Consider the following 13,600-nt stretch of genomic DNA (forward strand, 5'->3'; position numbering starts at 1 on the left):
TCTGCTGACCAAGTGTCTCTGTCCGGAGCGTCCATCTCAGCTGCGCCTTGTTCACAGCAAGGACAACAATCTGGCTAAAAATAGTGCGCTGTCTCGGACCTCCGCTGTCATCCCGATGCCCAGCGCCTGCGCTAGTCCACTGCGGCTGACGTCACATCCAGCATGGCGGTCAAGGTGACTCCGTCAATATTTCTTATCAGATAATAATTTTTAAAGGCAATAAAACGGCCGCGAGCTTTGCGCTGTCGGATGCCGAGGACGGCTCGTCTGCGCGGACGCTTGGGTTCAAATCCTCAGTCTGAAACGCAGCGGTGTCCTCCCCCCCCTTTTATTTAAGCTCTACATCTTTACACAGGCGTATCTCTCCCGGCCTCGCAGAGACAGCTGTAATTTCTTTTTCTCTGCTGCTTTTTTCTGATTCTGGGAGATTTGATGGGATTTTGCTGTCTGAAAGGATCGCAGCACGGCTACTTCCATATGCAGTGCCAGGCTGTTGCTGTTAGTAGCCTGCGATCGATGCGTAAAAAGGGGGGAAAATCAAAGCTAAACTGTGACAGACTGAACTTCAGCTTTATTGATGGTAGAGTTGCCTGCTGGAGCTCCAAAAACTACAGGCATTAACGTGGTATGGTCAGTTTTTCAACTGCTTTTCATAACAAATTCCAACTTGTGTGTTACAGGTGCAAGCAACCAAAAGGGCAGACCCCCAAGACTTGAAGACTGTTTTTCTGAAGGTAAGGCTTGCTCCAGGATTAAAACTGTTTCTAATACTAACTCATATGAAATCAAACAAATACATTAAAAGCCTACTGGTGCAGTGAGTGAGTAGTTTGTGTGGCGTCCACAGGGACACGTAGCTCTGTAAAGGTCACATAAATACTCTGACTAATTATGGATCAGCTACTACAGAGATTCGTCCTTGGCTTTAACTTTCTGCATGTGCAGAGTGTGTGTGCTTTTTATTTTATTTTTTTATCTTTAAAACTTAAAGAATTCCTCTTCGTTCTTCCGAGACAACCAATTCCCAGCATTAGGGTGTTAGTTTGTTTACCCCCACCAGGTCTTGTTTGGAGTGTCAACTTCTTAAGTCACCTTATGGTCCCTGAACATCTCTTCACTCTGCTAGAACAGGGCTGTGTAATTTGTGTTGCATATTCAGGTGGAAGAGTTAATTAGTGGAAGCTCATTCTGACTGCCTGTATAATTTGATTAAGAACTACTTGAGGCCTACTGCGCGGGTGAATAGATACACAATCATGTGATGGAGAAATGTGGCAATAAATTGCTCGGAATTAATATTTTCACTTAAAAAGATTAATTCAGCAGACTGCGTTGAATTGTCCTGAAAACACTTGGCGTGGGGGTCTCCTCCCACACTCTCAGCTGGGTTCATGTCGTACTCTCTCTGTCTGAGCTTGGCTCGGGCCCATGAGTGTGGCCTTTCTGTTGCCAGTTCATGTGGTGCTTGTGTTCCCAGAGCTATCTCTGCTCCAACTTGAAAACCAACCCGGGCTCTAAAAATGACCTTATGTCTTAGAGCGTGACCCAGATCTCCCGTTCAGCACGGCACTGTATTGCATGCTTTGCGTCAGCAGAGTGGAGTAAAACACATTTGCAACACAAGGCTCTGTTATATGCATTTTATTAACTGCAAGTAGATTTGGAGGTTAGAATTGCATATCATGAAACAGCAAGGATTTACACCACTTAATTTTTTTTATTTTTAAAATGTTGGACAGTTTTTCAATCTTTGCCGCTATAGGTTCTTGCCAGTCATCATTCCTAGAGTTTCAATCTGCATGTCAGGTGGAAGCTCTGGAATTTCTATGGAGCGTCCGAGTTGTCGTTTCTCTGGAGAAAGTTGGTGAGAGGCACTGTTGCATGGAGAGGATACTGATGGAAAGATGAGGTTCACTTTGGTTTTGGAGTAATACAGGCTATGCATCACCTTGTACTAAATCAAACTACCATGTGGTGTTGGAACACCTATGAATAAGGGATATTGCTTCTTCCCAAAACTCTGTTAACAAACTGCTGCCCAAACTTAGACATTAAGTGTGTCTAATTTGAAGGTAATGAAAAAATAATGTAAATTTGGAAGGATGCAAACTGTCAGAGTTGCAGTATCTTTTGCTCTCCAGGCTGAACATGCCCCATTCAGCTGACTAGGTTTAAAAGGATGGTTATGCCATACTGGGGCATGTAAGGAGATACTAGAAGCCTTGTAGGCTACTTTTGTCTGAGTTGGTACTTGTGGGGACTTTAAACAACGTTTTGTTGAGCTAATTTGTCTCTGACTGCAAAACTGAAGAACAACAGATAGGAAAGGGGTATCTTTTTAACAGCTGAGGTCTCACGGAGTACCCACAGTGGGACATATCTTTATTACTTCCAACAAGCAAGGCCTCTCACATCGGCTCCCCAGTAGTATTACCTCGAGACCGGAATACCAAAGCAACCGTCCTCATTAGACTTGTGTTTAGCCCTGTAACACCATATACCCCCAAAACACAAGGCATCCATAGATGTTCACGCTCAAATAAATCTCTACATAGTATACTGTGGCACAGCACGTTTCACACCACTGTACAGGATAAAACAACATAGAACATCATAGAAAAATGTATCCTGCTAACTTAAGACTTTGGATAAGCGGGCCTGTTCAAGTCCCTCACTGGTGAGATGAGTAAAACAAACATTTTCCCATCCCTGAGGAGCCCCTGAGAAAGGCCTTGAACCTCTCACACGGAGGCCACTGGAGCTGCTCAGCGGCCAGCAGATTGTACTGCAGCTTCCAGGTTTGAATGTGTGCAAGTGTGTGAGTGGGAACAGGGTGTTCCTGAAAAAGAGAGGGGCTGTCAGCAGCGTTGCTCTGAATGAGTAAGGGGTAAATCATTGTAATACAGTGTTCCTCTCACACAATAACACTTCTTTTTTTCTTTTTCTTTTTTTTTTCTTTGCAATTTCAGTGGCACGGCATGCATCATTGTCTGTTATGTGTGTAGCAACATGTCTTTTGTACGAGAATGAGATTCATGGTTAGAATGAAGTCAAGAGATGACAAAGCTCAGAGATGCTTTTTCAATGCTGCCTGTCATTATGGCAAAGCTTTATATATATGCTTAAAATGCTCTATAGGGCCGATAAACTTAGATTCCTTTATGCTGTTAAAGGAAGCGGGATGCATCGTATTGTTACAGAGACAAGGGATATGTCCACATCTTCCTCTTTTTATGCACACAGTAAAATTTCAGCCTTACTGGTTCTCCGATTAAATGCACATATGGATCCACACTGAGTCTTGTTTATAGCTTGTCTGTTTCTTCTTTGCAGTATGCCAACGTGGTGCAGGATGGAGAGCATTACATGACCCCCAAGGACTTTGTGCAGCATTACCTGGGTCTGCATACACAGCCTCAACACAATCCCAAAACTGTGGAGCTGATAGCCGGAGTGGCTGACACCACCAAGGATGGGTGAGTAAGAACAAGTCGTGCGATGAAGGTTGCCATGAAGAGTTTGTTATGCTTAGATCTTTTATCTTTTGTTTTTGTTTTTTGCTATAAACAGATATTTATTTTAGTACATCAACAACCTGTCAAACGTTTTCTTTTCTTCACTGATAAATAAAGGATGGATAGATAGATAGATAGATAGATAGATAGATAGATAGATAGATAGATATGCGTGTATATATATCAATGTATAACCAGTGTTAGTAACATTATTTCATTGGCTAGTTTGTGTTGTTGCTAAGAATGAAAACTGAAGCTTGGCTATAAAACGTATACCTTTAATGCTTTTTGTGCCTTGTCCTCAACGTCAGTCCGTGTCCTGGACACTGATATTGAAGATCCATATATGTTTCATCATTCATTTTTTTCTTTCTTCTCCAAACAGACTGATCTCTTTCCAGGAGTTTTTGGCCTTTGAGGCAGTTCTATGTGCCCCCGATGCCCTGTTCATAGTTGCCTTTCAGCTGTTTGACAAGACTGGTACAGGGAACATCTCATTTGGTATGTGCATGGTAGTTAATGTCAGTGTTTCAGCACAGAGGATAATTTAAACTGGATAATGTTATTATACCTACGTCTGACTTAAGATGTAGATCTGATGTAGATAATTAAAAGGAATTTAAAGTGCTTCTTGTTGAAAGAAAACATTGATGACATAATGATGAAAAACACTAAGAAACTACTGGGGTGGGGATGATTAAACACTGTAGAAGTTCTTTTTTTGTGTGTAAGCATGTATAGTCAATAAATATGGGAGTATCGGAGCTTTTGGGGGCTTCTTCTTTAGAGTATTAAATATGCTAGCAGTGAGACCTTTTTAAGGTCTCGTCTCTGGGCAGTGCTGCAATGAGCTGTGTGAAACATCACATTATACCCAGCTCCATTCGACATGAATCTAGTCTGTCATAAACCGAGAGAGTCTTACAAAGAAGCTGCTGTCGTGCTCTTTCTGTGCAATAGGCCTCCATAAAGGCAGCTGGAATTGAGAGTAGAGCTTATACAGAAAATTTCCTGGAAGGACTCACGACCCTCAAAATGTAACAGCCTCTTCAGATTCGCCATCCAAACTGACTCTTTCATCTCCTTTAACTGGGTTCTCTGCAAAGGGAATGAGCACGCGAGATGGACATTACAGCTTCATCTTGCAGGTTTTTCCTTCTGTCTTTTGTTACTGCTCACTCGGGCCTCTCTCTTCCAGAGAATGTACGTGACATCTTCAGCCAGACTACAGTCCATCACCACATTCCCTTTAACTGGGACTGTGAGTTCATCAGGCTACACTTTGGCCATGAAAGGAACAAGAACCTCAGCTACACAGAGTTCACCCAATTTCTGCAGGTATGTATTTTTATCTTGGCGCTTTATGTCAAAACTGATGTGCAGCGTGTTAAAGGAATGAGCTAAATTTCACAGATGAGCATCGGTCCATTTTTAAAATTAAAGGAATGATTTTACATTTTGGAAATAAGTTCATTTGTTTAATCTGTGCTGTGTATGTTACGTCTACAGAAGCCAGATAACAGAAGCTGCATCTAGGCTTGTGAAATTTGTATCTCCTCTACTGCCATCTTGCTCGGAGGGGTGGGGCGGTGGGGTGGTTCATTTCATATCTCAGTTGGTAGACTGGTCCTTCTTTTTAGGCTGACTTAATACTACCTTCTGTCATTTAAATTGGCTCTAACTCTGTTGGTGTTCTTCTGCAGCTTTCATTACATGTCTGACGTTCACAGTTCTGTCTTTGTAATGATGAGATTTGTTAGATCAATTTTTAATTTTCACAAACTTTTTTTGGCAGAATATTACCGACAAGCAGATTGGTTAAATTCCTGCCAAAAGTTAAGCAGTATGGTGGAGCAGTGGGTGGTAGTTTCTCATCTCACACCAAGAAGGTTTGGGGTTTGAACCTGCTGCCTGGCTTTGCACGTTCTGACTGTGTGGGTTCTCTCTGGGTAATCTGGCTTTGACTTCCAGTCCAAAAACATGCACGTTAGGCGAATTGTTTATTGGCTGTAGATGTGAAAGTGCAAGCGCGCGATTTCTCCCAGGATCACATGAGATATCGTCTAGGATAGGCTTCAGCCCCCATGTGACTCAAAGTTGACTAAGCAATTGATGCTTAGTCAACTTTGGATGAATGGATGGAAACCAGTATTGCCAGTATTTTGTTATGGAAACAAATAATATTATTAATATTATAACAATAATATTATAAATATGGAATGGTGGACTGAAACAAAGTTGAAAACTAATGATGACCTGTGACCTCTGTAGACATATATACAATATATATTATGGAAAACTGCATTCCCTGTCAAACATGGCGGCCGCGTTGATGCATCTTCCAGTGAAACAGAAGTGACCCCTGCACTATCTACATGTGTACATCTGTGTTCAGAGGAGCCACTTTTCTTTTGCTTAGTCTAAAAAGTAGTATCTATCAAAAGGTTTTTAAAAAACACACAACAACGTCACTATTCCAAAAAGTGTAAAATATACATCTCATGCTCTTTTCATGACTTTTTTTTTTAATTTAAGAACATGTCCCCTCTAAATAAGTGCAAAAGTCTTTAAAGATAATACTTAATGAACATAATCCAACTTTCTCATCTAAATCTGATTAACCTCCTAGGACCTGTCGTCCACATATGTGGACATCACATTTTGGGTTATTTAGACCGAAATACTCAATTTTGCTCTACATGGGCCTGATATCCACTTACGAGGACATTATACTGCTGCTGTTCTATCAAAACTTTAAACGAATATCCTCATATGTGGCTCTTATTTTTCTTAAAAACAAAAATAAGGTTAAAAAAAAAAATCTGGTAATTGGGCCCCAATGTGACCAAATATCAAAGAGAAATTAAAAATGCATGCCGTGGAAGAGTTCGGGTCTTAGGAGGTTAATTTAGTATCTTCTGTATTTAAAGTAAACAGTTTGTACAGAAAAGCAGCCAAAAGTGCTTCAATAGCATCAGAAAACATGAAGTCGTTTCTCCTGTGGGGATTTCATCCCACTTGGGGTCAAATTGGACTATATGCCATGCATATAGTTGGCATAACTAAAAGGGAGGGGAGTGTAATCAGTAGTTCTGGGGGTTTGAGGGAGCCTGTTGTGCCATTAAGACAGTTAAAGTTGGGCATCAGTTTAGCCCACTTGTTGAGCAGGCGCCCATTCAGTTGCAGCTGACATGCAGTGGCCCAGATTTCAATCCAGTCTGCAGCCCTTTGCTATGTGTCCTCCCTTGCTTTCTCTCTCCTTCCTAACTTCGCTTCACTGTTAAACTGTCAAACAATGCCCAAAAATTGCTATTTTTCTTGATTGATTATTGCCTGGTGTGTGTGTGTGTGTGTGTGTTGTCAAAAAGAAAAAGCGGGAGCGGGGCTAGTGCAGCGACCTGGTTCAGAGTCGAGGGCTGTGGTCTGAGGCAGAAGCTGGGTGGTCCAAGAGTTATGCAGGCTGCACTCTGTCTCCACTTCAGTGTGGGATCTCTCAGAGCGCTTTGTGGTTTATCATACTTGACTGGAGCTTCCCACCACTACACCAAACACTCCTCTGCGTGCGGAATTTCATCTATATGTATCATTTTTATTGTCTTGTTTTCTGTCATGTCCGAGCACATTACATTTCTTCTAAGCGTTACTTGAAATTGATGCAAGTAGATCCGATTGTTATTGAAAGTTAGGGCTCTTTCACAGGAATGTGAAACTTCAGTGAGTTCACAGAGTGTTTGTAAGTCTAAAAAAAGTACATGTCTGTGTAATGAGTATCATGACCAGTTTTGAGCATTCTAATCAGCAAACATTGTGAGAATAAATCCACTGATTAGGTTATCAGAGCAAGAATATGAGGATGAAGAAGCACCTCGGTGTTGGAGTTCCTCCACAGTCCTCTGGTTATACGCGATGAGCTTTGACAGCAGACACTGACCCGGGGTCAGCCTCCCCTGCATCCCCTTCTGATTGCACGGTTGTCATATTGAATCATCTTGTTGTGGACACACCTGCCAGCCGCCTCGGCAGCCGCTCAGCTCGAATGCGGGATCAGACTACCCGGGACGTGGTTTTCATTAGTCTCTGGAGAAACGACTGCTATTAACAAAAAAGAAAATCTGTCTAACACGGTCACATCTCATGACTTTCACATCTGTTTAACACTGATATTATTGTACTTTCTTCTTCCAAGGTTCTGGGAACGCACTCTGCTTTTTTTTTTTTTCCTTTTTAGCATCTTAACCTTGTGTGTCTGTGTGTGCTACAGGAGCTGCAGCTTGAGCACGCCCGCCAGGCATTTGCACAAAAAGACAAGAGCAAAAGCGGCACCATCACTGCCTTGGACTTCAGTGACATCATGGCCACCATCAGGCACCACATGCTGACTCCGTTTGTCGAGGAGAATCTGGTTTCAGTTGAGTTATTACATTTTCCTTTTTTAAACAGTGACACAAGAATTCACAGTTAGCATCTGTGTTAGTGATTTATGTCTTACTGAGCTGCTGTCATTTAGCTGGTTAAGGAAGATTTGAAGGAACATAATAAGATCCATCCGTAGTCCCTCCTATCCAGTAGGTCTGACAGGCTTTTGGTCTTGCTGTAGGCTGCGGGAGGGAGCACCTCCCACATGGTGAGCTTCTCCTACTTCAATGCCTTCAATGCTCTCCTCAACAACATGGAGCTGATCCGCAAGATTTACAGCACGGTGGCGGGCACGCACAAAGACACTCTCGTCACCAAAGGTACTGCCGAGCGTCTCCCGAAATAATCACGTCTGCATCGTAAATGTGATGTGAGATGTTCGATCATATTTTAACTTTCTTGACAGAGTGGTGTGAGTGAACACTCAGGAAACATTTACTGTAGCACTAAATTACTAAGGTAAATGAACATTTTCAATCTGGTAATCAGATCATCCCCTCCCCTCCCCACACATGTATACCTGAGTAACTGATAGTCGTTCTGTCAGTCACATTTGTTCCCAGTTGTGTTTCCCATTCAGATGCAAACTTTAGACTTCTGCTTCCTCTTCATTGGTATTTCGCCTTGTAGAAAAGACTTTGAGCAAACAGTATTTGCAAATAATTATTGTTATTTGTTGCCGAGCATGTCAAATATCATTAAGTTTAAAGCGAGCACTTGCATGTCTGCTGTCCTTCACCGAAAAGTATATCATTGTACACCTCGAGCATACTTGTAACTAAAGGTGTGGAGGAAGTGAATAACAAACTCTTTCCCCTCTCTCAACAACTACCATTAGGTTTCCTTTTAGAACGACCACCTGATGGCAATGGAATTTCTCAGCAGGCAGCAGTAAAGAAGTGAATATAAATCCCATATAGCAGAGCCGTGCAGGGTGCTGCTGAGAGTGGTTCAGTTAGTGGTAGTCGAGGAAGAAGTAAAGCACACACAGGACTGGTTTTAATGGTTTTAAAAAATTTTCTGCAACAAAGAGCCACATAAAGAAAAAAATACAAGGACCATTATTTGCAAATACTATATAACACAAACCTCCAGTAGAAAATAACTAATGTTTTTATCCTCTCGGCCTCATGTCTGATGTTTGAAATCCAGTTTGTGTGACTGCATCGTCTCCTGTCTTTGTTAAATTGTAGAGGAGTTTGTTCATGCTGCAAATAAGTTTGGTCAAATCACTCCGATGGAAATTGACATCCTGTATCAGCTCGTTGGTCTCCACTCTCACTCTGGGTAAGATCTCCAGTTATTCTGTTGTCACCTGTGGAGTTGGTTTATTGGTCAGTGAACATATTTCAGGCTACAACACGTTTACACTAAAGAGTAACAAGACTTTACTGGACAACAGTTTATAATAAGGTGCTTGTATTTACCATTAGCTTATTTCCATGCTTATGTGAAATCTGTATTTCAAACATTTTGCAATTAGCAGGCCATTAAGAGATTACCTCTCAATAACTCAACTGCTTTATAAGTTCACTTAATATAGATTTATTAAAAAAAAATATGAACCCTAGTTTAGTTGTATTACGTTACACCAGTGATGCTCAAATAATAGCGCTAGTAGTACTTTCACAGTAACTAAAGGCTCAACTCATTTAAAAAAAAACAACTACAAAAAAAGCAAGAAAATACAGTTAATTAAAGAACTGATTGACCTGGACAGGTTTGTATGGAAGCTTCCATAGGTTTGTGCAGAAAAGTTATTTTTAAATAAAAACAGGATTGCGTAAATGATAAAAATCGGTAAATAAACAAGTACGTAGGGAAAAAAGTTGTACACCCCACTAAAAGTGTTGTCCGCTCACTGCATAATAGATAATCAAAGGAAAGACCTATCGAAAATTTAGATTTAAAAACTAGGAAATTCTTGACTAAAGGTGTAATTAGGTTGAATTTATTGAGCAAACATGAGCATATTAAGAAAAAACTAGTTAGCTAAACATAATGGAAGGAGTGGTTGAAATTAAAAGCTTATATTTATAGATAAGCAGTTGAGACAGTTTACTAACCATAACTGATAAATGGTGAAGTGAATCTAATGGGAAAGAGTAAATGGTAACCTGGTCCAGTTCCATACTGAACACATTACAGTGCAATGACCCGGTTCTCGGGTCTGTGGGGGGACGTTATTATAACAGCAACCACTGCATTTGACTGTATTTAATAAGTGTTATTAAAGAAGAATGACCGTCCCGACTCCTGAGTAAAACATACATTATAAAGAAAAACACTAGGAGGATATTGATGGAAAACCTTTAGTTAATGACCTACAAATTGAAGAATGTTTTCATGTATATGAAGCATTAATAAGTGTTTTATAATTATTCATGAAGATTTACTGAAAAAGTAGTACACATGCTAATAAACAGATGTCTAATAGTGAATATTTGTACTGTAATATACAATGTTTCTTTTATTTGTACCTGTTCATGTTGGACAAGCTGAAAAAGTGCTCTTGTACATAGTGCGGCATTTAAATTTGTAACTAAATTATGAATATGTTCTCATTAAAAGGGTACAAAAAGAAACTTGGACAAACTTCCTTAATATTTTATTTTTTTTCTGTAGTGTTTATGTGTATAAATGGGGAAATAATTATTCCAGCTCCTGGATTAACTTGGGTGGTTTTTGACTGTGTAATTTTTTTAAATGTAGTTTGGATTTCTAGCAGACTAATGCTTTCCTAAATTGCCAAAGTCCGACCTGCATATATGTGAGGAATACATGAAATGGAACGAACCAAACTCGAGGTGGAGTCCAAAGAAGTGCAGAAATGTTCTTTTCCACTGTCATTAATGCAGTCGCCCAGGTAGCTTCTCCTGCTATTCCCTCAAATTTACATTTACACAAGCTCGTGTTTTTATTCTAAGCCGACACGAATGGAATGAATATGTTATAAACATCTGTTTATTGGTCGTAAAGATAAAGTTATTGCTCATTCTGTTTAACAATGGTTGCTCCAGTGGCTGATTAACAAGACACACATAAAACATGAATGCAGTCTTTATGATGCATCAGACCAGCGGGGGATACTTGGATCTCCAGCATTTAGTAACAAAACACTTTCATTTACTCATTGGGCCCCTTCCAGCTTTGTTTGTCTGTTGTGTGTATAAGCTCGAGTAGCAGGAACTTTAAGTTATATGGCAGTAAAAGGTCTGTGGAAAATCTTACATCACTGGCTGCCGCTCAGAGTAGATGCACGGCTTTCTGCTTTTTCCTGGACTAAATCCCTTTCTCTCTCCCCCTCAAGGCGGCTGAACCACGCAGATATCGAGAGAGTTGCCCCACTGGAGGAAGGAGACATGCCATACCACCTAGCAGAGAGCCACAGACAGGTAGCCTGAGTGACTCCTCTAATACACCTCACATCCTCCTGCCTTTCATCAAAGCCTTTCCCACTTCTTCGCCCTGCTTCCTTCTCAGAAAGAAGCGAGAAAAAGGAAGACTGTTCAGTCGCTGAATTAGCAGAGTGCCCATGTTTTTCTTCCCTTGTGAAGTGCATTTCTTTAACTCCCAGATAAAAGTACTCCAATTATAGTCAAAGAGGAAGAATGGATTGTTGCGTTGCGCCTCTCCATGAAAGGCACTGCCTATTTTATTCAGTATGGCTGTACATACACATCAGCTGCAATCACACATCTGAGACGCTAATAAGAGGCTTTTATCAGTGTGGGGCTTGAGAAGTTTTAGGAGCCTTTAGCAAAGTCTGCTAATGGCAGGAGGGGAGTGGGAGTCAAGGTGGATGTGGCAGAACAAAATAGTTCCTGCCTCCACCGGATAACACGGCTCTATATCAGGCTGTGGTCAGAGCTTTCAGGCCACTCCTGGGACTCGTGCTCAGAGGTCTGGAATTTGATTCCTTTGGGGGGGATGCTGCAATTCTCAGCCTTGCCCTTCTGTGGAAGTAGGCTAATTGTTTAAACCCTTTGATCAAGACCTCGATCTTGTTAGCATGCAACTCTGGGTGGAAGCATCTGGGAAGAGGGAAAAAAAAAAAGATCTTCTCCACTCCCTGCTCATCTGGTGGCAGGAGAAGTTGCTAAATACATCGACTTGCACACACATTTGACGATGTCTCGCTCGGACTGTGTAATATTCATGTAGATTCTTATCTGGACATGGAAAAGGGTTGTGAGGCTAATCAGTTCCCAGTGTAAACAAAGGCATTTGCTTTCAACATCAAACACCAATCCTGAGATCAAGTGGATAAGGGAGAAATTATGCTTTGTTATAAAAATAAAAGAAGACCTTTTTAGCTATTAGCCTCCCACATGTCGCATGCGTGGAAAACTCAGCCGCAGGTTCACACAGTCATTTACTGTATCCAGAGCTAGTCTGTCTGTGACATTTAATACAGGCTGATGATGAATCAGACATTATGTGACATGTCTGCATTCCATCGCCTTCCTCCGCCGTTGAGTACTCTATAGCATTTTTCTTTCCACAATGTATCTGGTTCGCTATAGTTTAATAGCCAGCCGATTCATGTTTAGTGTCTGATCCCCCCTCCTGTCTTTCTCCAGATTCATTTGACCGCTGGTGTCTTTTTCTCCTATACAGCACGCTCACGAAACGTCTCGGCCCATCTGGCTCCAGGCTGCGGAGTCTGCCTACAGGTTTTCTCTGGGCTCAATCGCTGGAGGTGAGTGACATGTCTGCGGCGGAGCCCCCGGCCCGCCCGAGCGGTAACCTTAGCCGGCTGGCTGCCGCGCCGAGGCCCCGGGGCCGACCATTGTCCTGCAGGGAGAAGGGCTGTGATGTGAGGCTCCGGCATTGTGCTGCCGTGCCACCGTGGCTCCAGGCTGTCGTTGGAGTCGAAGCTTTGGAATGACACAAATCTCCCGGAACCGCACTCCCTGGAATCTCCCTCTCTAATTACGCTGGGGGGAACTGATACAAGGAACTTCTGACATAACTGCCCCTCAGATAGGAACACGGCCTTTGTATGTGTGTGTGTGCACTTGTTCTCCTTAAATACGCAAAGAGTTTTCAGTCATCATTCAGCAGAAGCCAATTCAGGCCAGGTCAGAGAGAGATATACTGTAAGTCATGAGGCATACAGAGAAACCACCAGGAATGAGCTGTTTCTCACGCACTGTGCTGCTTTCTCTGTTTGCACGTTTGGGAATCATCATTACAGCAGGCCTTGATGCCAAACAAGACATGGCGAGTGTAACTGATAACAACAGTTTAGTGCAGTGTTGCTCAAACTTTTTCTGGCAAGCTTCCCTTCAGGAGTTGAGAAAGTTCACACCCGCCAAACCGCGATTTTTAACAGTTATTTACAATAACAATAAAGGCTCGAAGGTGCATTCTTTTGAAATAACAGAGAACATAAAAGCTTCAACACTCTTCTCTCCTTACTTTTCCACAAATCCTTCTCATTAAACTTGATTTCATCTTGTATTTTTCACCCAGTCGTCCACTTTGCAGGACTTCCTACTCTAAGCTTTATGATGATTTCTTTGAAGTGGTAAACCATCCCCAAATGTAGCTGCAGAATTATTGCTGTACATCTCAGTTGTGTAGGACTCTAGATAAATAAAGTGATGGCTTGTATGCATTAGAGGGCTTCCCAAGGGCTGTCCAATATCAACAGGTTATTAATT

The 13,600-nt window shown here is 41.7% G+C and overlaps 1 protein-coding gene across 3 annotated transcripts in view; it reads left to right on the top strand.

The window, feature by feature from the left end:
• Window positions 1-13,600, top strand: part of LOC101477113 (electrogenic aspartate/glutamate antiporter SLC25A12, mitochondrial) — a 21,774-nt gene continuing 8,174 nt past the window's right edge. Inside the window, exons 1-10 of one of the 3 annotated variants that reach the window (XM_014409013.4) lie at window positions 1-174; window positions 681-734; window positions 3,334-3,476; window positions 3,901-4,016; window positions 4,714-4,853; window positions 7,777-7,923; window positions 8,113-8,251; window positions 9,125-9,218; window positions 11,242-11,326; window positions 12,552-12,633. In XM_014409013.4, coding sequence (XP_014264499.1) covers window positions 163-174; window positions 681-734; window positions 3,334-3,476; window positions 3,901-4,016; window positions 4,714-4,853; window positions 7,777-7,923; window positions 8,113-8,251; window positions 9,125-9,218; window positions 11,242-11,326; window positions 12,552-12,633 — 1,012 coding nt within the window. In that variant the 5' untranslated portion in view covers window positions 1-162. The other 2 variants (XM_076875001.1, XM_014409014.4) reach the window with 2 other exon arrangements.

This window comes from Maylandia zebra, linkage group LG16 (genome assembly GCF_041146795.1).
Source record: "Maylandia zebra isolate NMK-2024a linkage group LG16, Mzebra_GT3a, whole genome shotgun sequence".
NCBI classification, from domain to species: domain Eukaryota; kingdom Metazoa; phylum Chordata; class Actinopteri; order Cichliformes; family Cichlidae; genus Maylandia; species Maylandia zebra.